The 27,222-nt window shown below is 40.0% G+C and overlaps 1 protein-coding gene across 4 annotated transcripts in view; it reads left to right on the plus strand.

The window, feature by feature from the left end:
* Positions 1–27,222, plus strand: part of CDH13 (cadherin 13) — a 689,068-nt gene that overhangs the window by 480,223 nt on the left and 181,623 nt on the right. For all 4 annotated transcript variants that reach the window (XM_067540161.1, XM_067540162.1, XM_067540164.1 and 1 more), the window contains one exon: positions 4,813–4,991. In XM_067540161.1, the coding sequence (XP_067396262.1) occupies positions 4,813–4,991 (179 nt within the window). The remainder of the gene's footprint in view (positions 1–4,812; positions 4,992–27,222) is intronic.

The raw sequence follows: 27,222 nt of genomic DNA on the forward strand, positions 1-27,222 counted from the left end.
CGCACAAAATTCATGTTGTGAAAGATAGAAGCATAATGCCTATATCGCTCATGGAGCCTTTTAAACTTCATTATATAAAACATTCACTTACGCGCACTACTTAGCAGTCACCTTAACTAATACATCATAAAATACAGTAACTGCACAACTAGATTGGGGCAAGACATATAATAATGACCCCCAAGGTAACTGCAAACAGAGATGACAGGTAATGAAGCAGAAGGTCCACAACCCATCTGGTAGCTGAACCTAAAATAATTCTATGTTAATAGGAGTTTTCTCTGTCAGCTCAGATGTATCAGATACCCTCCTGCCATCTGACAAAGAAAGAAAGGTTATTGAAAGGTAAATTGCAAAATGCCAGAGAGCTTTTCCCAAGAAACATCTGTTCCACTTACCACAAGATTGTGCAAGCATTGAGTTTTGCTTTCTGGTGCCTCAGTGAAGTTATTCACTAATATTTCTAAAGCAAATTGTAGGCCAAATCAACAATCAGCAGATTGATAGGTACAACCTTTGGAGCAATGAATTGGCTGGTGAAATACGTATCTAATCAATGAGCAGCTCTGGGAAGTGCCAGTAGAGGTTTCCAGTGATTATAACAGTAACAAAACTGGCCAGAAGCTTACCAAATAAAGCAGGAATATTGAAATATTGCATGGCAGCTGCTATACCTTTGCAGAGGAAGAGAGCCTTAAGTGAATATCTCCAAATCCTTGGCAGAACTATAAAGTTGCTGATTTTGCAGTCATTTGTTCCTCAGCTTGATAAGTTAATATATATTGTTTAACATGATAATGTTGCAAGCTGTTGTTTTGTGATTTGGAAGTCAGCTGCATTTGATTGATGCCAGAAATGGAAGGATTTATAAAATGACACTGAATTAGAAGTAGTCAGTTTATGAGTCTGGGGAAATGAATTTTTTATGAAGAATAAAACTTTATGATGGAGTAATGCCAGAGATGTATGTATCTTAAATTAAATTCATTGGGATTGAAGTCTACGCCATATATCCTTTTGAAATACTAGCAAAACTGTGTGCCCAAGTCAGAATCATTGATTTTCACAGCCTTGCATCTTTAGGAAATGCAGTTCTGAATTTGATCTTTTTGACTGGGGTCTAATCTTTAATTTATGATGATGTACACACACACACATAACAGGGAACGCATTTAACTCTTAATTTAAAGTAGCAGTGATGTTTGAGGAGGCAGACTCTTGCCTGCTATATTTGTAAAACGTATAGAATTTATTTATTTTTAAATGGCTCTGAATATATAGTAGCTATTACGGGGCTGGTATTGTGTGTGTGTGTGCGTGTGTGTGTGTGTGTGTGTGTTTGCAGGTGTGAAATGCACAGCAATGAACTTTCATGTCAGTATTTGAACACAGGCCATTTTTGGTTTGGATAAACAAGCCTTTCTAACACTCAGACTGGTCCCACTGAAAGAGCTCCTCTTCCCTTTTGTGCAGTGGGATTCCACAGCTCCTCTGACAGTGAGTGTCAGGGGATTTTAGATCTAGCTGTACATTTAAAGAGTTAATATTCTGCGTGTGTGTATGAGCAAGTGATAGATATCACAACATTGAACAGGCACTGCTGATTTGTATTGACATATAAGTAGTATGAGTTATTACTGAACCTCAGAAATCCCCATCTCTTTCGGTTCACTTTCTCTTTTTGTTATAGAGACTCATAGAAATAGAGTAACTTGTGCCTTGTGTGGTGTGGGCACCTGAGAAATAGCTAAGACAGAAACTAATGGACCTGCTTCTCCACAGTTTTTCACCTATATTAAGCATCCGCACCTATGCAAAGTGACTGTAAAATGTTACCATTTGGAATTAATAACATTTGCACAGTGGAAATTACTGCACAATATATTGTTTCTCTCCATGTCTTTCAAGATTATGCGGAGCAAATAGCAGTATAGCAGTATTCACAAAAAAGGTTGGAGGATTATTGCCAGTAGGGCCTGATTCATCACTGTATCACACCAGGTTCATGCCTCTATGACTGAGAACCTTGAGGACCCTTCCAGACTTACATTTCTACGGTTCGATGAGGGCTTGACTGCACAGAGACCTAATGCACGTTAAACTAGGGTGTGAAAGCACAGCTCACTAGCCTGCCATGCACTCAGTAACCATTTGGACCCTGCTACCGTGCACTAAAAGTTCCTCCGTTTGCTTTGATGTGCTGCTGTTTCAAACAGCAGTAGGTCAAAGCACACTACAGGACTTTTAGTGTGCAGTAGCAGGGTCCATGCAGCCAGTAAGCATGCAGAAGGCTACGCAGATTAACTATTCCTGAGTAACTTCTGGGGAGGCTCTTATTCTAAATTAGCTTAATCCACATCCAAAGTGGATTAACCTAATTCAGAATAAAGCAATTTGTTTCCATTCTAAGGGTTCCACACATGGAGTTAATCGGGAATAGCTATTCCAGAATGGCTCCCCATGTAGACACGTCCTTAGGAATCAAACAGAAAGTACAAAGGCTATTGCATGTATAGGTGGATGTAACAACATCTTAGCATGCTATGAAACAAGCAGTACAACTCTCTTCATCAAATGTGCTTTTTTTCCTTTTCTTTTGTTGTATTTCTCAGAGCACATAGTGGATTGTTGTAGTGACCTTGAAAATAAGCTCTCCAAGGTTTTGCTTCAGTGCTGCTTCAGGCACAGTTACCCCCCTTGAGAAATATAACAGAGATCTGACAGCATGTTTGTTTTGTTCACCAGTGATTAAAGGTCAGACAGCTCTGAGAGGAGAAAGTTACCCCTGGATGCCTTGCTATGTTTCCCAGTATTGCAAAATGTAATAGGGGATTTGATTACATTTTGGGGTTAGGTTTGCGATGACTGGGAGAACCACAGGGTGAATGGCCTGCTGCATGCAAAGGTTGCAGGCCTCTTGAGACATCTAATGGACTTAAGTGGAGTACTGGGAAGGAGCCAGTGGTGGTGGTACATGTAGATACCAGTGATATAGGGAAAGTTGGAAGAGAGGTCCTGGAGGCCAAATTTAGGCTGCTAGGTAAGAGATTAAAGTCCAGGACCTCCATGGTAGCACTCTCTGTAATGCTTCTCCTTCCATGGACAGAACCAATTAGACAGGCAGAACTGCAGAGTCTCAGTGCACAGATAAGACAGTGGTGATGGGAGGAGAGATTTAGGTTTATTAGGAACTGGGGAATCTTTTGGGAAAGGAGGAGCCTATACAGGAAGGATGGGCTCCACCTAAACCAAAAAGGAACCAGCTTGCTGGCTGTTATTGGGACCCAGGAGAAGCTGTTGTAATTTTGGTGTTCGGTAACAGCTGGCTCCGTTTGTGTGGTTTCATGGTTTCATTGTGCAAACCTGGATACTCCATGTCAGTTTCAAAAAGAAGCTTCCCTGCAGGACTTCCTTCTGCAAAGTCCAAGGGTATCTTCTGAGGGTACATCATCTGGTCACTTGCGAAGCCTGTCTCTCAGCACCCATAATCTTTGGAGAGGGGCTAGCATAATTTCCTCTCCCTCAAATCATCGACAGAGATCAGAGCCCTATTTTTCACAACAAGGACAGCAAATAGGACTGCTTTCCTGCCCATCACTCTTCATCATCCTGGAACACTCTTCTTGGGAGCAAGATGCATGTGCATACCTCACCAGTAAGCAGCAGTGGGACTAAGAGAGAGTTCTGAGATTAGGCCACTCCAGTCGTTGGCCTGAGTATGGTCTACTAGCAAGAAAGTTACTTGCAGAACATCACTATATGGTTTCTTGTTCACAGCTGTGCAAATAATTGATTTTTTTCCCATTTGCTGGCTGAACCAAAATAGTGAAAGAAAGTACATCATTTTGGATTGACCTGAAATGAAAAAATTCCGTTTGCTTGGTAAAACTAAAAAAAGAAACAAAAAATGAGTTTTGAAATAAAATGTTTTGTTCTGTTGTAGGTATTTTGAACTGCTTGTATTTATTGAAACCAAAGGAAATGCCATTCCCAAAACTACAGGAGGGAAGTGGTGTCCTCTTTAACCTGTGGATAGGACACTCAGTGGGGATCTGGGAGACCTGGGTTTAAGCCCCCATTCTGTTTGGTTTGGAGTAGGGATTTGACCTTTGAGCCATTCTGAACAGACATGGAACAGCTTTGAAGAGAGAGATTGAGAGAGACTCACCCCAGAATAGCCCAGTGGTTAGGGCATGAGCCTGCAGTGTAAAAATTTACGAGGGGCAAAACTCATGTCAGCAAATTCACAAATAGTTCTGATCAACTCACAACTCAGATTTTCAGCAAATTATTTGTCCAAAAAAATTTCAGCCAGCTCTACTCTTGTCTCTGTAAAAGAGCCCAGAAGCCTGATTGCTAAAGAGTTTGTGAAACCCTTGTCTCATTTTAAGTCTTTCATTTTTCCTTTCCCTATTTTTTCTTTCATCTGTTTTTTAGATGGAAAACATCCTAGACTTTTTTAAATTTCTTTACTTTCATAATGTAAAAATGAAAAAATGGCTGTATGCAAGCATGTGGGTGTGACCACCCATGAAACCCACATGGGGAAGATGCCATGTTTGGTTTAGATACTTTTGTCTGATGCAAGGTAGACACACATGCCTGTTGTTGTCAGCCTAGAAATCAGTGGCATGAGGAGAAGTAAACAGACAGTCTAAATTCCAGGTGAAATTCTTTATTGGTTTTCCTGACTTGATGTTGGATTACAGCCCAGTGATCCTCACACATGGACAAAGAGAAGCTTTATGCATTCTTGTCACACAGTGTGCATTGGTAACCACGATATATTTTGTTTTTCCACCTTGTCATTAGGAAGCACTGTGATGCGTGTGATGGCCTTTGACGCTGATGACCCTGGAACCGACAATGCTCTTTTGAGGTATAATATCCTTAAACAGACCCCTGACAAACCATCTCCAAATATGTTCTTCATCGATCCAGAGAAAGGAGACATTGTCACAGTGGTTTCGCCTGCATTGTTGGACCGTGAGGTAAATGAACAGTTTATCTATCAAAATATATATACTGTCCGTCCATCCACATGACCCTCCTCAGCGCAGCATCTGAGCATACTTGTGTATAGTGTTTTTGTGTTACATGAACCAAGGCTCAGAATACCCAGAAATGTTCAGATGTTGAAATTTGCTCAACAGAACTCTATGTTATCAGCCTTTCCATCTGACTTATGTATCAGAGTTTGTATACCGAGCTCACCATTTGCCAGTCTGGTAGCCCAGAATTTATAGACAATACATTTGGCATTGGATGTAGTAGAATTTTTCATTACATAATACAGGACAGAAAATCACTGAAATGAATAAACTTTTAGAACTTTAAGCTGTAGTTGTCTGCTGGTTTGAAACAAAGGCAGACATTATTTCCTGTCTGACCTTTTATGAAATTGCACTGGGGTATTAGGCTGGCTCTTTAAATATCCTCTGGTCTTAAAGGGAATTTCCTGCGCTGTGGGGCAAATTTCATTGAATAATACTTAGTTCTTAACACCAAAAAACAAAAATCAATCCCTTCCTGCAAGACGGAAGGAATTTTAAAGGGCCAGATTGTCTGTATTTATGTTGTTGAAGGAGAGCAACTCAGCAATGTGTATTTATTTTGGAATGTATAACTTGACATTTAATATTGTGAAAGCCCAAATTCTTCGGACAGTGGCATTAGTGTGGATCTGGAGTAACTGCACTGACAATCCATTTATAGTGCTGTAGCTGAGAGCAGAATCCACTATCAGCAGAACCAAATGCTAATATCTGCAAAAGTTTCCCTTTTTAACTACAGGGTCTTCAGTTCAAAACCTTGTTATTGTTTCCTGAAGTCAGGCTCTGCATTTTTTTTTTTTATTCCTAATACGTAAACAACCTCGAGATAAAAACCAATCTACTGGAAATTGAAAAATCAATGGAAGGTGATGAACAGCCCTATCTTCCCTAGTATGCGCCAAAGGTCAGTGGTAATACATGAAATAATGATGTTATTTACATACAAGAAATCTGTCCGAGATTGAACAGTTATTGCTACTGCACAGTGTGTGCTGAAAGCAAGATTTGAGCTACCCAGGATTTCCTATTAACAACTGATTCAATACCTTCATGTTGAAAGTAGGGTGGCATCATCCAATCTCGCGAAAATTGTTGCTGCATGTGTTGAATGCATTATAAAGCTATAATTGGAACTATGTAGACCCTGCGCATTGAAACCCAGCATTACCTTGGTTCCGATGTGTGTCATATTTAACCTTCAGCTGAGAATAAGGGCTAACCTATGTCCCTTCCATTTCTACACAAAATGTCCTGCACCACTCCAGGCCCTTCCTCTCTCATAGGCTTTGATCCCACTGACTTGCCTTCATGTCTTTTGGGAAGACACAGTAGCCTGCAATCACACCTTCCCTCCTGGAGTCTTCCTGGCAGTTAACCAACCACTTTTGTGGGCAGCCAGCAGTCCTGCTGCTCTTATCCAGCATCTTCCAGGGAGCAACAAGCAGTCCTGCTGCCTTCGCCTAGCCTGGCTTCACCTCATCACAGGAACGGGGACTCTGACTACAACCCCATTCAGGGGTAAAGGCTTGTAATAGTCCTGGTTTAAAATGAACTTGTAAGCTCTTAGGGATAGGTATTTTCTTCCTGTGTGTCTATACAGCACCTCACACAGTGGAGACCCCATCCTGAGTGCTGGTGGCCTTCAGGCACTACCATTATACAAATAATTTTAAGTGGGCCTAGTTATGTCCACATTTCCCTTTCTATAATATCAAGCCATAGTAAAAGGAATTCCTATCTTTCATCACAATATGGTCTTAGGATATCTCAGGCCCCAGGCTGGGGTATTATCAGAGGCATCAATGGACCTGGAGTAGCATATCTCAGTCCCACTGTTGCTTAATGGTGAGGTATGCACATACATTTTGCTCCCAGGAAGAGGCTTCCAGGATGATGGAGAATGATGAATGTGAAGCAGTCCTATTTGCTGTCCTTGTGTGGATGCCCGTTGTGAAGAATGGACTAAAGATTCCCCCATTGATGATTTGAGGGAGAGGAAATTGCACCAGCCCCTCTCCAAAGATTATGGGTGCTGCGGGGCAGACTTTGCAAGTGACTATATGATGTAGCCTCAGAAGGTATCTTCAGACTCTGCAGAAGGAAGTCCTGCGGGGAAACTTCTTGTTGAAACTGACATGGAGTGTCCAGACTTGCACAATGCTCACAATTCAGGGGAACCATGACACCACACAAACTGAGCCAGCTTTTTCTGACCATCACAATTGGAGCAGCTTCATGTGGGCCCTAGCTGCAGCCAGCCCAGTCTTATTTGCCAGTCCTTTTTTAAACTGTCTATTATTTCCTTCGCAACACAAAAACAACTGTCAGTCAAAATGGCATTACCCTTAGTCGTTCCGTGTATGTCACTGAATAAAAATGGGAGCAACTGAGGAAACTGTTTCTGAGTTTAAGGTTATCGGGTAGGCTAAACACGGAGGGACAAAAATTCGGCCTCTCATTATTCAAATGTGAGTAGACTGGAAGTTTGATATAAATGCTTTTTAAAACAATGGTGTTAAAGTGGTGATCAAAGCTACTCCATGATTTGCAGCTATTTTATATTAGTCATTGCTTAGATGCACATGCTTATGTGAAGCCTTCCACTTGACTTGAGCTAAATTGACAGAATGTAAATTGCTATTTTTTTTTTAAATTAAATTTAGTCTCTTTCATGTTTGTATAACACAGAGATGCTGCAAATATTGCCCAAGGGGGGACATTGAGATGGAGAGGTACAAGGTAGCTGGCAGTTTTTGATTTCCCTTTTGAAAATAAGCAGCAACCCATATTATTTTTTCATGCTCTTATTTTTGCAGAGGAATTGCTGTGAGGCAACACTGGCAATTGTTTCTATGCCAAAAGCCAAGATCCAGGTATTCACCCCAAGCCAACCAACGTCATAAGAGCTAGGTAGCTCAGACTTTTGAAATGAGTAAACATTTGGGGGTGAAGGATTGGTTGTTCAGAATGGAAAGACAAATATTAAGGTTGTGTTTTTAAGGCGATTAAGATGAAAAAACCTTATCTGGTAACTATCCAGGTAGTAAAAGAAATATTTAAAGGCACATTTATTTCACTTAAAAATATTTTTAATTTGATTCTTGTGAGCCTCAACCTACCATCTGCTCCTCCCTGTCAACTGAGCAGTTTTTATGTCTAATCATGCTTGCCTCCAAATGAATACCAGTTAGGATAAATTCCTAAGAACTTTCAGATTTTCATTCCTTGGACTGTCTTTAAATGTTGTACAGCTGGAAAGCATGAAGTGTGAACAAAGGAAGGCCAGAAGGAATGTGAAGTGTCCTTCTCTTCTGAAGACAAGCTATTCTGTGGATCAGTTAAAAGGAAGAATTTCTGCAGTCTTATGGCTGTCAAGTGTACCGTAGCCACAAAATTTTTCCCTTTGCTCTCTGGAGAGAAAAGAGATCCGAAGCCACCATGAGCCTAGGTGTCATGCACTACCTGACTGCTTCTAGAGCACTAAGCTGTCTATAAAGTCTCCGTTTCAATCTTCAGAAAAGATTGAGAAATGGCACATTAATAACTAAACATTGTAGCGTTAAACGGTATCATATGGCATTATTTCAGTGCCAGTTCAAACTCCTGTAGTGGTGGATGGGAGTTTTTTCCCATTGACTTTGGTGGGAGTTGGACAGGGCTGCTGATTAGTTTGCCTAACTGCTATTTGTCAGAGAGATTTTTTTGTTTTGTGCTGAGGAAAAAAAACCTTTGCCACATTATAGCAGTAAAACACACTGACCATTAGGTTCAGGCTAGAGATGTACTAGAGCGGGATGAATTTTTTTGGTTTATTTGACTAAAAATGCAGTTTCAGGTCAGCCAAATCTATTTGTGAATTTGAGTCAAAATCAGCCTAGATATCCATGTCCCTGATCTCCTCTACAAAGGATTTTTTTTTAAGTCAAAATATTTCATTTTGACTTTTTGATATGAAACATTTTAACTTTTCCTTTTTAAATGATGTTTCATTTACAAATGTAGTTAGATTTATTAAAAAACAAAGATAAGCTCTCAATAAATGAAGAAAATATTTTGTTTCAGGTTGAAAAAAATGATGCGTTCAGCCATTTTATTTTTTCATTACAGAGAAAAAAATAATTTTCCATTTCTGGGTCACAATGAGAAAAATATATTCAGATTTTTTTATTTGGCCACTGAGCTGAAAAAACACCACCAGTTATTCACTCACCTGTATCATGAACTTCAGAGTAGTTCTAGCTTCTCAAAGTTCAAAGCAGGTTAGGGGTGTCTACATCCAAAGTTTCAGCTTGGGTCTCTTTCTATAACAAATGACCACATGCAAAAATAATGATAGAAAAAGTTATTTTCCTCAATTTACAGAAAAATGCATAATATGGCATTTACAGTAAGCTAAAAGGCCCAATCCTGCAATCTGTTGAGCACTTTAAACTCCCATTGACTTCTGGAGATGGGAGTTGAAGGTGCTTAGCACCACAGAGGAAATGTCCAGCACCTTTAAGGATTATGCCCCAAATCTATTAAAATGTATATTATTTATGTGTTTTTCAATTTCCCAATTGTTTCCAAAAGTGCATGCTCCTCAGAGTTTGCAGCAAATTCCAATAATTTATGAAGAACATCCATTTTCATTTGAAAAAGGCATGTAAGGACATATTTTTGAAGATTTATGTGCATTTTTTTTTCTCGTGGGACTTGTGTCCTTGAATGTGTCAGAGATGAAGATTGAAGAGCATACGGGGCAAATTATACCTCCACACATCCACTGGAGAATACATTTTGATTCATACATACAGAGGAGAAAGATGTTTTGTACCAATGTGTGCAGTCTAAATGACCCAAAATAGAACATAACGTTTCACCTAAAAAAACCCCCAAAACAAATCTGTGTAAATGACCTGAAGTTTTGTATTTTAGGGGAGAGAAAATCCATTTCAAAGTGACACTTGCTTTGAGTAAGAAATAATGCTTCTTACATGAACACTAGAAAAGGCAGCTGTACTTTTGTAGAATCAAGTTCTCTTAAACCTCTTTCATAGAGCACTAATCATTTTTATCCATTACCCATTGTGCTACAAGTGCTACAGAATCAGCTTTATGTAGGAAAATATCTGTGAATTGAGAGGTGATATTAGAAGCTGGTGCTACCTCTATCCATGTAAAATCCTAATTATGGTTTGATGGATCATTTGCTTTTCCGTCTTGCTAAGAACTGCTGCACATAATTTGCAATTTTGTTAAAATAGTTTGAAATATCTACAAAATGCTTTAGAATCATAAAAATATAGGGCTGGAAGGGATCTCAAGAGGTCATCAAATCCAGGTCCTGTGCTGAGGCAGGACCAAATAAACTAAGACCACTTTTGATGAGGTGGACTATGTCCCAAGGCTCCCTGCTGGAGGCCTTGCAAACCTGCCTCATCCAGCCCCAGAAAAGAGCAGAGGAGAAATCTTCCAGGTAGGCTGGAGTGGCTGCAGGGAAGCAGCCAATCAGAGGGGCTTCTGGAACGACCAATCGGGGGCCAGAAGGACCATATAAAAGGAAGCAGCATTGGTAGAGCAGTCAGTTGTTTGGAGCTTGAAGAGGGAGGACTGGGTGCCTGGCTGGAAGAGCAGCAGGACTGAGCCTAGGTAAGGCAGCCAAAAACTGAGTGCTGTTGGCTGGAGGATCAACAGGATCCATGGACAGGGGACTGAGCCCAGAACCTAGCCAGGCAAAGATAGCCTGCTAGAATGTGCTGAAAGGACATCAACTGAGGGTACCGAGATGGGCCTCAGTTGGGTTGTAAAAGAAAGCAGTGCATCTGGAAAAGAAGACTTGGTGCTATGACCCCATACTAGGCCCATGAGAGAGCTGCAGACTGTATACCCCAGAAGGCAGGAGGGGACAGAGTGTGAGACAGCCTGAGGACTGAGTCACTGAAGAACTGTCAAAAGAGCCATCGGCATGGCAGGGGGTATTTTTGCAAGAGACGAGTGTCATCTCTTTGAGGCATGGCAGGGCCACCAAGCAGTCTATGGCACCAAGCCCTCAGGCAGGGGTGATCACCAAACACTATCTAAGGGCCCAGGTAAAACCTGAGCGCCAAGCAGTCTAGGTGCTCAGGTATTCAGCAGGGATGCCTGAGGTTCTGAATCATCAGTCTCCCCAGGGTAAATGGCTAACAGCAGCTGCTCAGCTTCCCAGGTGGCAGGCAGCTTGCGTTCAAGCTCTGCAATGGGGGAGAGACATCCTTCTCCTCTCTCAACTTCCTTCCAACTGAGATAAAGAGCCTGCCCTTTATACTTCCCCTTCCTGCCTAGCCCCTTTGCTTCTGATGGGGCAGGCATGGATGCCCTGGCTCTGCCCACAAAGAGGCAAGGTCAGGTGTCTCCCTTTCCATCTCTCTACACCTACCTTCAGTGGACAAGGAATACAATTGATCTCCACATTCTTTTATAACAGATTTTAAATATATTTAAAGACTGATATAATCTTTTTTTAGATTTAATATGCCTAGATTTTTTTACCTCATCGGTCAAGTTTTCTAAAGCTTTTATGTTTTTGTTTTTTTTGTTTTGTTTTTTGGCTCTCTTCTGGACTCCAGTTTTGTCCACATCTTTCTTAAAACTTGGCACGCAGAATTGGACACAGACCTTATCAGTGCCAGTTAGAGCAGGACAATTACTTCCTGTGTCTTACATATGACACTCTTGTTAATGCAGCCCAGAGTGATATTAGACTTTTTTGCAACTGCATCACATTGTTGACTTGTATTTAATTTGTGATCCACTATTTGTGATCAATTTGTGATCCCCCGCTGATCATTTTCAGCAGTACCACCACCTAATCATTTATTCCCCATTTTGTAGTTGTACACTGGATTTTTTTTCTTTCATGAGTGTAGCACTTTGCACTTATTTGCATTGAATTTCATCTTGCTGATTTCAGACAAATTCTGCAGTTGTCAAGGTTGTTTTGAATTTGAATCCTGCCCTCCAAAGTGCTTGCAGCCCCACCCGGCTTGGTGCAATCTGCAGATTTTATAAGCATACTCTCCTTTCTATTATGCAAGTCATTAATGAAAATATTGAATAGAACTGGACCCAGGACTGATCTTTACAGGATCCTGTTAAACACACCCTCCCAGTTTGACAGCCAATAATTGATAACTTCTCTTTGGATATGGTCTTTCAACCAGTTGTGCACTCACCTTACAGAAATTTCATTTAGACCACATTTCCCTAGTTTGTTTATGAGAATGTAATGTGGGACTGTATCAAAAGCCTTACTTAAATCAAGATATATCACATCTATTGTGCATCTCCCCTCCTCCTCCCCCCCTGTAGCCACTAAGCCAGTAACCATATCAAAAGAAGGAAATTACACTGGTTTGGCATGATTGTGTAGACCAGGCCTTGGTGATTATATAGGACTTAATCAAAACCCATCAAAGTCCTTTTTGAGAGAGGATATCATTTAGTTTTAGTCTTGTCAAACAACCTCTCTTGGTGGGGAGGTGTATGGAGATCACTCACTGCAGGTGCCACTCAGTGGTTGGGCAGGGCATGGCAGGTTCTTTCTTTTTTCTGGCTCCCCCTGTTGACAGCTGCTTTGGTCCCATGGTGTGCTGTCTCTTCTGTGACTCAGCCCTTTAACCAGATCACATACTGAAGTCCACCCCTTCTGGGATATAGAAAGAATACAGCAATTGGGTAGTCCTCTGGGTAAAGTGTGGTGCTTCTGGGTCCTCCCTGTGTTCGGGTCTCATGATCTTGACCCTACTGTCTTCAGGACTTTCCTTCGTCTAGCTTTCCCATATCATATTTAGACTTCTGCCTCTGACACTTCTAGATGTCGGGTGGGGAAACTGGGCCCATCCTCTCCACCAGGTTCCAAGCCAGTGCCCAGTGATGATCAGCTAAATCCTGTACCCGAAAGCTATATTGCGGCTTCCCTGGAACACTACCTACCAGTCTCCTCTGTTCCCAATGGATAAAGTAAAGACCTTAAATAACTGGAATCAAAGATAAGGTCTCAAACCTTTTGCAAATCACAAGTCTATTCCCTTTGGGTTTGACAACATTACTACAGCCAGGTGTGAGATAGCAGGAGCTCTTGCAGATCTCCTTCTTGGGAATTCAGAATTGTAAGTCCATTCAGCTTCACTGTATGTTGGCGTACTGAGCTGGCCTGTTCTTCTTTTAGTGGTTGGGTTGGGCTGCATGGGCCCAGGGCAGCTGTTTATAGCCCTTTTCTTACTGGTGCGGGGTTTGTATACCTGGTCACAGAAGGAAAGGGTTAGTTTCCAAAATGCGATAGTTACGTTCCCTGCCACTTTTACGAGAAACAGATGGACGTGAGGGAGTGAAGAGAGAGGATAGTAAAGATGGGGGAAATATGGCTTTTGTTGATGTTCTCATGATTCTGGGCAGCAGATCAATCACAGATGGATGCTGTCAGCTGGCAGGTTGGCCATGGCAGCTGTTGCTCTGGGTTCTGGCTCACTTCCCCAGTCTGGGACATCATCTGGCTGGTCTGATCTCTTTCCATTACCAGTCTTTTTCAGTCTGGGAAGAGCTGGATGGGCCATCTCATCTTACTGCGTTGCTGGCATGTGGTATCGTTGACCTCAGGATCAGATGAAAAGCAGAGAGAGTGAGGACAAGAGGAAAAATAGTGTGGTACAGAAAGGGACACACAAGAGAAGGGAAGACACAACAGGGTCTCGTATATCTACAGCTGCAGTGTCTGCTGGTGTGGTGGTGATGGCCAGGTGTCGTGACCCCCCTTCCCCCCCTTATGCTGAGGTCTGGGTGTCTCAGTGATGTAATGACTCTCCTGGTTCGCAAGTGAAGGAAAAAGTCCAAAGAGCAAAGGCCTTCCCCCCACCCCACCTTCAGGAATCCCTCCGTCAGCCACACGTTCCTCTCCAAGACTCTTTTTTTTTTTTTAAGGACCCCAACGGAGGAGCGATAGGAAGAATAGTCCATTCTCCCATTCCTTTGTCCACCCATTAGGCCTAATTTCCAACACAGCAAGTTTGGTCCATTCAGTCTTGTCATACTTTCTTTTTTGTTTACCAAGTCTGACCTCAGGACAGTCCTGGAGTTATATTAGGATTTTGGTTTGGAGTATTCACTCTTTCTGAGTCTTTCATGCCTTTTCCCATCAGCGTTTGTTGTAGGTTACTGTGACACATTATGAACTTCCACTCACTTCTTACAGCTGAACTCACAAGTAGGATGAATCTGTAGACCCAGTTATTATAACAGATGCTTGCACACCCTGCATGATGGAATGCCCCCCTCAGGATGGGCAAAAAAAAGTAAGATTCCACAGAATCTACACTTCTCATTCTCAGATATAGGAATGTAAGCACACAGGCTATTTTGACTGCTAGGATAGAGTAGGCCTCGGTGTATCAGCCCAGAAGCACTCTATGATCTGAGAGTAGGATTGATCCCACCTCTTCCTCTGCAGAGATTCCTGTTCCCAGCCATGTTACTCAAGCTGGGCAAGATGAGTGTTAAAGGAAAGGAATAGGAAGTCTGGTCAGCTACATGCTCTTAATTACATCACTGAGGCTCCCATGCACCAAGGGAGAACAGTGATGCTTTGAAGAGTTCTCTGTGCTTCAGGGAGAACAATTGAGTCTTAAGTCAGCATGTAACTGGAAAAGCATGACACAGAGTGCCCCTCAGTTCTTCCAGGTGCCAATATAAAGAACTAAAGTTAATGGGTCTGCCTGAACATGCTGAAAAACGGTGGTTAGAGTATTGTAACCCTTGTATACCTGTCTATTTCAGTCATTTACTGTACTGCAAGGAGAATTTCAGCTGAAAAAAAGTGTCTGAGTTCTTGTCTATTCTGAAAGCTCAAAGCTAAAAAGAGAAGCATGACTTTGGAATCCTTTTGTTTACTGAAAGATCCTATATTTCGTGAAAATTGCTTTGGCATTTGGCCTGATTACTCACCTGCCCTGCTAACAAGACAGACCCAATGCATGTCAGGGAACAATATTATGGACTGAAGCTTCTATTCACAGTGTTTCATGGTGGTGCCATGGTTTGCAGATGCAAGAAGGACTGAGGAAGAAGATCTGGCTGATTCTTATGATGAGCTGGCAGGGAACATGAACTTATCACATTTTGGACTTTCTTGAAAATACTTCAGGTCCTCTTTTTGTTTGGACCATTTTCCTGTGGATTTAGTCTGGGACATTCAAAGAGGCCAAACAGAGTAAGACACCCACTTTTTATTAAAAGTCAATGGGGGTTAGGTGCTTAACTCACTTAGGCTCCTTTTAAAATCCCAGCTGTAATGATTAATGATATCTGGCACTGCATTCAGCTTGCAACCAGCGTGATTACTAATTCCCTCAAATAGGGATCAATGCTCTAAGGTAGGGCATTCTGGCCCTAATCAATATGCTTAAAAGTAAATATGAACTTAAGTGCTTTGCTGAGTCAAACTCACGGGGTGGGTTCTTAGCACCTTGATCCCATAGCTTTTTAAAGTTAGAAGGGTTTGTGTGTTTTCACAGCTAAGCCATTCACGAAGCACAATTTCTTTCCCACAGACCACCCAGTGTTCAGAAATTCCACTCCTGGACACTAGCTGATAAGACTTGACTAGACTCAAGATCCAATTTGAATAGAAAACCACATATTCTCTGAGGGTGATAGCTGATTATCTGACAGTGCCTGATGATCTGAAACAATAATTTTCTCCAATTATAGAGTGATGAATAATTGCCACTGTGTTAAAATAAGCCCATGGTACTCCCATCCCATTGAATCACGAACACACCATAGACTTGCAATTTAACATACATGTTTCAGATCACCAAAGATGTTAATACATATTAATATAACATAATTAAGCACTTTTCAAAACATAGAGAAAGGAGTGATCCTTGATCCAAGGATCTTATAATCCAACTAACATATTTACATTATACCAAAGATATTGATGCAATCTACTTCTTTTTTTTCAATATTTTTATCTTCCATTTTCTAATAAGGAAGGACTGGTCATCATGTATTTGGTCTCTCCTGAAAGCTGTTGGCCACTGGTATACTTGCTCTTCCACTTGGAAGAAAGACAGGACTGTATCGCTAATGAAGTTCCTAATATTGTTTTGTAGGGCTGAAGAAGCCAGTATGTACCACCTACAAAAGGATTTAGGAGTGAGAACAGGAAGATGGGAATTCCTTATATAGGCATCTCATCTGATGTCCCGTTGGCTATTAGTTATATGTGATCTTTTACCCAGTTGGTACCTATGTAAATTCTTGTTTGGGATAGGAAAAGTGGGAATAATTCTGAGACTAGCTTCTGCATGGCTAATGCCTTGTGAGTCAAGAATATTATGTGCTGTACATGCAGTGATTATAAGGATAGAGTAACACTAGCCTAATATTATGCAATGGGTTAGTTAGATAATACAGTATAAAGTTGTAGTTGGTTTCTAAATTGATGATCAGCTTGGAATATTAAGATCTGAAATGCCCTGTCCCTCAAGAGTGTCCTAAGGAAATCATTTAGTGGCCAAAGAGTTTCAAGGGCTGGAATTATAAGCATGGCCATCAATAGACAATGCTAAAGAAACTGTTACCATGCTTTGTAATAGAATACCAAATAGTGTGCAGGATGCTCTGTGCACTGAGCTTCCTGTTGCTTCTTTATATGGTCCTAAAGGGAATCCCCATTTTTATTGTCCCAAGAACAGAGCATGTAGAGTGTACTGCCTTGTTGAGCCACACAGAAGACATGCAGGGGAAAGAGAATATGTTTGTGTAACTATGGAAAAGTCTTTACTCTATCTCAGAATAGTTCAGAATGTGCTCTTGAGGGGGGATCTATTTCTGCTATCAGGACCCAGTTCACTGAAGCTTCATCCTCCTGACAACTTTCCATGCACTTAACCCTTTAAATAGTTGGAAAAGCAAGAAAAATATTTGTGCTTATGTCTGGTACTGTCATCTTGTCAAGGGAGAGAGTGTCTCACTACCATGAAAAATAATTTCATGCAGCATCCCAAGAGGAACTCCCAATAGGAAGTTAAAAAGAGTGTTATTCTTTCACTTGTGTTCACTATTAGAAAGAAAAAAAGAAGCTGAACACAAAAATCTATGATAGGCCTACTTCTAAATTAAAATGATTATATCAAGGGAATTTAGGACTTTGGTTGAAGCTCCTACCCTTATTCTGATTTCACACTGATTCCACAATGGTGTAACCCCTTTGATTTCAGTAGACTTTCTTTTGATTCACACAGGCATGACTGAGATCAAGCCCTCCATTCCTAACTCATCCTGTTGTGACTTGTATTATTAGGGTTCTCATAACCATGTAACACACAATCTAAAAATATTCCTTAAAAGACTACTTCTTAAAGTCCAACAAGAAATTTCTCTGACTCTGAATACTGCATGATTCTACTTGTCCCGTGTGCTGGAATATCCAATCACAATGATATGAATTAAGAATGGAATGGTGGAAGTCTTAGCTCTGAATTTAATTGGGTTCTGTCTGCTGGGTTTAATTGGGTTCTGTCTGTTATATAAGAACCTTCATGTAGCATCTTTTTCATTTAGTAATGTCAACATCTAGAACCACCAAGATTCTTTGCATTTGAAACACACAAAATGTATTCAAAGGAAAAAATCTCTTTGGAGAGTATAAAATGATTTGGATTTTTCTTAGCTGTTGATTTTTAATATACTTGATAAAGCAATAAAAAGGCAGTCTCAGAAGAGGTGTGTGTATATAAATAACACAATATGTATTTTACTTAATTATACCCTATAAATCTTACTTCAGTTAAACACAGGTAAATATTCAGAGATGTTTGTGACAGACAAATGTCCCTTTGGAGAGAATTAGAGAGAGAGAAATTGTTGAATTAAATCCTCATGAACATAAAGCACTGCAGGATGTCAATCAAGTTCTCCCCCTTCTTGCTTTTGGACCAATGCATGTCTTAAAATGTATCAAATCAATTAGGGAATCATTTATGACACAGTAATGCAACCTTTTGCCTACTGCAATGTCATTGTTACATGCAAGGGAAAATGAATAGCTTTGGCGTCTAAATTAAAATGTGGCTGGAAAACTCAAAAGGGACTAGCAAAAGCTTTGTAGTCTCTTCTCAAATGGTTGGATTTATATAAATTCCATATCATAATTTGCACACACAAGGTTTTAAAAGCTTAAAACTTTAAACAATAAAATGAACAAACCAACAGTAGCCTAACAATACAACTGATCATCAAAGCGTGAAAGCAACTGTCCTTACCACAGAGAGGCTGGTGTTTTCTCTGTATAAACATTGTATTGTTTTGATTTGTGTCACTGTTTCATACATGATTGATTTTGCAACCCTCTGAAAGCTCACAGAATGGTATCTCAGTGGTCAAAATCTAGCTGTTTATGCATATAATTCAGTTTTCTGGTTATTTTTTATGGTACACTCCTGGAGCCTTTAAATTTTACCTGGCTTGCAGGTTGGAAAGTATGTATTTTTTGTATGGGATCTCAGTGTTATTCAGTAGAAACCCATAGGGCAGGAATACCCCTTCCAAGATAAGTGTAAATTTGAAGCCCTTGGGACCATATATAAAATAGTTATTACAGATCCATCAATGGCTATTAGCCAAGATGCTAGGTGGCCCTAGCCTCTGATTGCCAGAAACTGCAAGTAGACAACAGGGGCTTGATCACTCGATGATATGCCTCTTCTGTTCTTTCCCTCTGAAGCATCTGTCAGAAGACACAGTACTGGGCTAGATGGATCATTGGTCTTATCCATTATGGCCGTTCTTATGTCCTGATGTCTAGGAAGATATTTAAAAAGTGTTTTTTAGAAGGTAAAATTAGCACCATACTGCACCATGATTGTAAAAGCCAAAATCCCCATTGAAATGAATGAATGCTGCATGCACACTTATGGCATAATTTATACATGCACTTTTCTCCTAAAGTGCACCCCATAATGACTTTGCAACTTCCTTGCAACTTTCACTTTCCTTTATGGAAAATAACTTAGGATGTTGATCTGCATGATGTTTGCATATATATTTAGATTATCTTTAATAGTCCATGCTACATCTTCACCCCAGGGATTAAATGTGGTATATTCGGTCATGTTTCACCAGTGAAAATCTGGAGTAACTCCATTAACAATAATAAATTTGCTCCAGATACAGACCAGTGCAACAGAAATCAGAGGATCAGAATTTGTCCAAGGTTGCTGTCGTTAAATGGGGGGGAGGGAAGGAAATTTTATTCTGGATGTATGGGCAATTTAATAAACATCTGTCATGTATATTTAAAATTGCCATTTCAGGATTCTAATTATAACATCTCAAAATAAGCCCTCCTCAAAAGAGAATTGAAGTGACAGTTCACGCACTGAAGAAAATGAAACATGACGTTGCTCGTTCGCCTTTCGTCCTACAGCTAAAATTTAAATTAATTTTCTTCTTCTTGACAGAAAGTATTTTAATTGGAAATTATTTTTGATTGCAGTTTTCAGAGAGGATTTGGATTCTTCTGTGTGTATACAGAAGTTGTTTAGTGCCTTCATAATATTGTAGTAAATTAATCATTTGCAAAAATGTTAAATAGTTGACAGCTGCACTGGCAATTTTAAGGAAGGTTAAACAATTAAAAGAATAGAGGTAAACACTAAGGTTTCCCCCCCCCCCAACCCCCCCATCACTCAGCTCCTTCGGCTATCCCCCATGTTTAACTCATTGCTATGGTTACCTAATTGTTGTGGAAAAAATAAAAGAGATTACATCGGCAGTAAGTAGACGGCAGAAGTTTAGATGCAGTTGCCATGTTATAATTTACAACTATTGTGAAATTCTTTACTATATGACTGTGCGTGCGTGTGTGTGTGTGGAGCTCCTCCCCTGAAAAGTTGTGAGAAAATTTGGGGAGCCCAACACTGAAGTGATGCGTAAACTGGTGTAAATTTCATTACTTTACCCTTACTAAGACTCCTTTGCACCCATTCCACAAACGTGTAATGGTGTTTAAATTACAAACTGAAGCACCAAAAGAAGATGTTAATTAAAGCAATTCCCAATCTAGTCTAATTTACAACTTGCAGGCCTTCTGCCTTGAAGTTGATCCCACTGAGAGCTTACTTAAAAAAAAAAAAAAAAAAAACCCACAATTGCGGTCAATGACAATCTTTTCATTAACTTCAGAGGGCATCAGATCAGGCACTTTGACATCTGTACCAATGTTAGAGTGGGTGTGAGTAGCTATAAAGGAATCAAAATGAGTGAAATTGGGTCTGCCTTCTACCACTCTTTGCATCACTTCTGAATTTGGCTTGGTGTCCTTCTGAAAGTTAAGTCAAAGCAGATGGGCAGCCATCACCAGACAGTCAACCTGTTTAAGATACCAGAAGGGATACTAGAGAGCCAGCCAGTGAGCAGAGCAGTAGATGGTAAAGAGTAGACAGGAGATACAAGCACAAAGTAAAAAGGAGCTCTCAGAGAAAGGAAAAGAAGAAAGGGAAGAATAGACTAACACTTGGTATTTGAAAAGGGGGGAGGGAAAATCATCTGCAGGGGAAAAGTTGCTCTGAGATTATTTCACTCAGCTAAATCCAACACTATTTTATCAATGTAAAGCAATGGAGATCCAGTTCTCTGTATTGTTTTCCTTTTCCTTCAATTTCTGGTGTTTTTTCAAATCATCAGGTAGTCCTGAGGTAGTATTGCTAATGTGTTCTTGCTAAACTAGAAAAGATATGAGAGCTACAAATCAAAGGAAGATACAGCACCCACAGAAATGTTTGAAAGGAACCATAAATACTGTTCAGTACTGAAATAAGGAACATCTTTCAGAAAGTTTGAACCTTTGGTATCTGAATGCCCAACTTCCTCCAATAACTTCATTAGAAATACAACCCAAAGACGAAAAATAGTGAAAAGTAAAAGACTCAGGTAAAATACCCTGGGAGGGCAGTAAAGGGCCTGATCCAAAGCTCATTAAAGTTAATGGAAAGATTTCCATTGACTTCAGTAGATGTTGAGTCAGACCCGAAGTAACTGGCTAACACAATATGGCTGTGTATAGGAATTAGCTATCACATAACTTTTACTGGCTTGCCTTCCAAGACTAAATGATATAATTAAAACACAGATGTCCAATAAAAAAAAAAGGTGGATAACCCCCAGGTCCTTCAGGATGTTGGCTTGTCACTTTTAGAACTAGTGCTTTGTAATGAGGCATTGTTTCCAGTATAGTAAAGGTTAGGATTAGCAGCACAGTAGAGACAACTGCAGCACACTCATTAAAAACAAACGGGAAGGTACACTAGTAAACTTCCACTAATTCGGAATAGTTTTTTTCCCTCTTTTTTCCCCCTCCAAATCTGTGTTTTATAAGAATTAGAAAAGAGCTCAATCAAAACATACACAAACCAAAAATCCTTTTAGATGCTGATTTGTAAATACATTATCTTTTAATCCCAATTCCAGCAACAGAATAATGTGTGTGTGTGTGTGTGTGTGTGTGTGTGTGTGTGTGTGTTCTAAAATGGAATTGCAGCATCGAGAGTTGTCTGCAAGCATTAACGTCTGATACCTGGGTGAACTGGATGAATTTAGCAGTTTGTAAATAATGACTGGGCTACATTCTCCCCTCTAGTGGCAACACAGAACTATAGGACAAAGATTTTCCGAAGCATTACAAGAGTGATTCATGGGGTCTGGTTCTCCAGGGCTTTGCTCCTTTTGTCATAATTCACACTTGGGAAAAGTGTGTTTAAAATGCAACTCTGCATTTTGTCCCCACCATATACTCATTTTAGCCAGGTGTACACAGCTACCCAAGGTGAAAGGCCATAGAGAATCAAGTTCATGAAATTTCTCCTGCATCCTGGTCCCCTCAAAATGATGGGGTTTATGACTGAGTGGTGCTGCACACCTGCATCTCTCAGTGACTTCAGCAGAAACAGCATGTGGTACTCAGTTCCTCACAGAATTTGGCCTTATGTTTTTCAAACTGGGTATCAAAGGCAATGTTTATGCTTTTATCCACTGCCTATAGATAGATGCTTATGCACAGAAAAGCAAAAAGATCTATTTTTAGTGATGTCTGTTGTAAACAGCAATTACCATGAAGACTGTCTTAATTCTGTGTTTTTTAATATGATAATTAAAAGAATCCATCATTTGTGGCGATTAATTCTTATATTTAAACAATTGCACCAGTATTTTCCATCCAATATCACTCAAGAAGTTTGACTGTTGGACTGGTCTGACCATTGCTCCAAATTTAGCATTACCCAAAATGTTAGTAACCATTGCAGGGAGCGCAAAGGTCTAGAACAATTTTTCAAAATCAGAGCCCAAAATTAGACTCCTAAATTCAGATTTAGGCTCCTACATAAGTGGTGTGATTTTCAAAAGTGCTGAGCATTCATTGGGAAAGATTTTCAAAAAATCTCAGCACCCAACATCTCCCTTTTAGGTTTCTAAATTTGTGGGCAAATTTTCAAAAGTGCGCAGCCCCCAGTAATTCCCATTTGGAAACACATTGAGAACCATGGCTAGGTTTTCAAAAGAGTGGGATTTTCCAAAGCACTCAAGTGACTTCACAATACAAGTCCCATTGAAAGGCAACATGATTTTTGCCCCCAGGTCACTTAGATGCTTTTAAAAATCTTACTTAATGAAAACTGCTGGGCCTTCAACACTCTTTTAAAAAAAAAAAAAAAAAAAACTAGGACATTTAGCTCCTGATCTTTCAAAGACATCACAGATTCCAAGGCCAGAAGGGACAGCTGTGATCATCTGGTCTCACCTCCTGTATGCCACAGGCCATAGAACTTCCCCACAATAATTCCTAGAACAGATCTCTTACAGAAACATCCAATCTTCATTTAAAAATTGTCGGTGATGGAAAATCCACCATGGCCCTTGCTTAATTGTTCCAGTGGTTAATTACTGTCCCTATTAAAAATGCATGCCTTATTTCCAGTCTGATTTTTCTCTAGCTAAAACTTCCAGTCATTGGATTGTGTTGTACTTTCTCTGCTAGACTGAAGAGCCCATTATAAAATATCTGTTCCCCATGGAGATATTTATAGACCGTAATCAAGTCACGCCTTTACCTTCTCTTGGTTAAGCTAAATTGACTGATCTCCTTGAGTCCAAGACATATTTCTAATCCTTTAATCATTCTCATGGCTCCTCTCCAACCCTTTCCAATTTATCAACACCCTTCTTGAACTGTGGGCACCAGAACTGGACACAGTATTCCACCAGCGGTTGCATCGGTGCCAAATACAGAAGTAAAATAACCTCTCGACTCCTACTCGTGATTCCTCTATTTATGCATCCAAGGCTCTCATCCCTCTTGGACACAGCATTGCACTGGCAAACCACACTTAGCCAATTATCCACCCCAACCTCATTTGTGCTTAACTTTACTACCATATGCTTACCTACCACCACTACATCTCCTTTCCTACCAGCAGCTCCACTTTTTTTCAGTGGGACTACTCATTGAATCACTTTCAGCATGTGAGTGTTTGCAAGACCAGGGGCTTAATTAGGAGCCTAAATATGGACTTCAGATTCCTATTTTTGAAAATTTTCACCCAGAACAATATATAAACATTGCCATGCTCCATTTAACATAGCAACTGAACATCTCAGGTGAACTGTGAAACACTTGCAGCTGACTTGGTAGTTGTTTCACACAGACTACCATTCTAAATTCATGGTGCAGAGCGATGGATGCCTCTAAGGTGAACTGATTCTCTCACACATAGATAGTGGAACACAAAGGCATTCTGCATTTTATAGAAAAAATGCTCTCAGCCATATTTCAACACCCTCAATAGGCTGTGCTTCCTTTCTTCCCAGGAGAAAAAGGAAAGGCATTTGCAGTCCTTACATGATAAAATTTCCATTAGCTGGAACCTTCAGACACTCAGTTGCCCTGTATCTCCCCTCATTCATTAAGGGAATCTGAGCTTTTATCCCTAGGGTCTACCTTCAGATCACTGGAATCCTTTCAAAATCAATTCCCCTCTGACCACAGGAAGGGTGTGTGTGACTGTGAGTGGAGGTGGCAAATAGCTAGGAAATATGCATCGCATCTCAAAGGTCTTTCAACAACTAATTGCAAAGAATATATAGAAAGATGGATATATATCCTGCATGGAGTTTTATTATAAGACTTTTTATTAAATAGACCAGATGCATTTAATTTGAAATGCTAACATGTGGAAAACTGTGCATGTTTGTCTTGTAGCTGTGACTACCAGAAATTCTACACATTTCAATTTGCCAAAATGACAATTACATCACACCGCAGAAAGTGTATATTCAGTTAAACCATGCTTTCAGTAAGGCAGCTACAAAGGGAGACAGGAACAACTTAATTTAGTAGAGGAAGCAATTGTTTTAAAACAAAGAAAACATTTAAGGCTGTGTAAATTCAGCGGATCATTTTTTCCCACTGTCAAGCCAGCCATCATCTTCCTTCTAGCAAGAGGGGTTGGTTAAAGCAGAATGCCAAGTAGCAAAGCCCAAAAGTTTAAAGGGACACTTCCCTCTGGTTAGCTTATTTCCACTCCCATCAGACAGTAAAGTCTGTGTTTTTCCAGTTTACTGTGTTTTCAGTATATTTAGTTTATCAGACTTCATATGAGGCAGATGGAATTTGGTTACAAGACCCTGCATGTCAACATTATCTGTGGGTGGCAAAGAAGTTTGATCTTAGGTGACTTGGTAAGTTACTCCTACTTGAACAGATGGGATGTAAATTGCATTGAGGATGTTTCCAATAGATAAATATTTTTCTTTTTCATTCTGAAACGATAGAAGAAAGTATGTAATTTTTGTTTCATGAGATAGAGACAGAAAGCCAACACAGATTTTGGAATATAAATTATGAATTTAGATGGTATTTTGAGGAAACTGATAAGCTTACAATGCCTTGTGCATTGGTTGGACTACACTCTATCTTTACAAATCCTTTTCAGGTCAGATAAATTATATGGTATAATTTAAACTATTATAGATAAGTGTAATGGATCAAATAGAATATTCTACATGCTGCAGTAAACAGTGATGAGAGGGTAACTTTTTAAACACTTTCTTCTTTTCTGTGGAGAAAAATCTCAGAAAATAATAGACAGTATCTTTAAAAGTAATCATAAGATGTGATGTGAAAAAACTATTAAAATATTTATATAAAATTTTTATTGATAATGTTTTCCACCCACTTAACATCTTTTTTTATTTAGAGGAAGTCAGGGAAAATATTTTGAAAAACTTTGCATACAAATATTTATCCTATTCACATAGAGACAAAACAACAACCACTCAAAGAGCTGATAGCTTCTCTGCGATGTGAAAGTAGAAAAAAGAGGCTGTGTGGAACATGGAACATGGAGAAGGACAAACAAACAAACAAGATCAGTCAGCCACTTACAGATTGCAGGGGAAAAGGTAGTGGTTCAAGAGGGGCAGAGAATGAGTTAGAGACGGTCAAGTATAAAAGCACTGCTCTGGTTTTGCTCTGATTCATTGGTTTCCCATTACCGGCTGTTTGCGAGCATTTGGACACAAGCACTTTCGATTTCACAAATTTTTGCACAAATGTTGATTTGTGCAAAATGTGTACCAGACGTTTGTTATCCATCACTTAAAGCATTCAGCCTTCAGCCATCGAGCAGAAATGTTACGATGTGATTCAGGTGATTAGGCACACAAGAAGTATAATAAATAACAACTGTTGACTGGACTGAACCACAGACGGTCATCAACCCACGGACTGATCATTATTCATCAAAATAAATAAGTGATTAGTAATAAGCATTAGTAATTTCAGATATTATCAGCAAGGGACCTCCTAGTGAAAACTTTTTTCAAGATTTCTGAACCTTAAAGTTTTCACTTTAACTGACTTTCCAGTGGCCTTTTTCCAGTGATTTTATAGGCCACTCCTTCCTTCCCTTTGACTTGAACTCACTCCACCTTTCCAGACTTTCCCAAGCACTCCTTCCAGGATATACTTCCATTTAAAAAACCTCCTTAAAAACAACACACCTAACCTCTACTCTGCACGCTGTTGTATTGATCTCAAGGGCCAAAAGAATTAAAGTTATTATAAACTCTTTCATTCTTCAACATTGAAACAGTAGTACAAAGTTTAGCATTTATTCACAGATACCCTGGTTTACTCGGTTTCTTGGAAACACGCGCAAAAGCATTCATTCTAAAGTTGATTGATCAGAACACAAGCAAGAACAAGAAATAAAGAACAAGTAAAAAATTGAAATTGAGTAACTGTGTAAAACAATTCAAACCTGTTAAATTCCTTTGGAGGCAAAATATCAGTGTCTTATTTCCATCCAATAACCTTTCGTTGAAGGAAAGGGAAGGGTTAATTTTATGCTGTTCTGATGTGCGAGAGATATTGACTTCCGTTTTCAACAGACAGACACAAGGTGGAGGATAGAAAAAGGGGGGGGGGAATACAGTTGGTTTGTTATTCTTGGAATACTAGGCAGTTGATCAGTCACAAATGCATGGTTTAGGCTGGCAGGTCGGTTTGGATCCTGGCTCACATTCCAGAATCTGGTTAGGTCCAGAATCAGGTTAGGTCCTTTCTCCTTAGACAGGACAAGGCTGGATGGGCTGCCTCAACTTGCTGTGCTGATGCTGATGCATGCAATAAAAAGCTGAGAGTGTGAGACAGAGGATAGAAGGAAGAATAGTTGTGCAGAAAGTAACACATAAAGTAAAGGGAGACGGAGCAAAAACTTACCTGTGTCTGACTGGAGCACTGAGGTGCGGTCAATTAGATATCCCCACTAGTGGGCTGATGTCTGGATATCATGATGATATCATGACTTTCAGAACTCTCAGATGAGAAACAAAGTTCCATAAACAGAGCAAGACCTGACAGTCTTCCTCTGGGGAAGAAAATCCTTTGGTCTAGTCTGCTCCTTCAGTTTTGGAATCAGAGAAGATGAAATGAGCTGGGGTGAGGCAAGTTGAGCTGCAATGACATGATGATTATTTCAAGTCTCCTTTTAAGGATCTCAAAATGGCGGGGGAAGTGGATGACATAGTTCATACCTCATTATTTCATTCACCATTTCACAAGGCCAAATTTGGCATAGGTAACTTTGTTCCC

The sequence above is a fragment of the Emydura macquarii genome, unplaced genomic scaffold (assembly GCF_026122565.2).
Source record: "Emydura macquarii macquarii isolate MOO-44397 ecotype Brisbane River unplaced genomic scaffold, CSIRO-AGI_Emac_v2 contig_561, whole genome shotgun sequence".
NCBI classification, from domain to species: domain Eukaryota; kingdom Metazoa; phylum Chordata; order Testudines; family Chelidae; genus Emydura; species Emydura macquarii.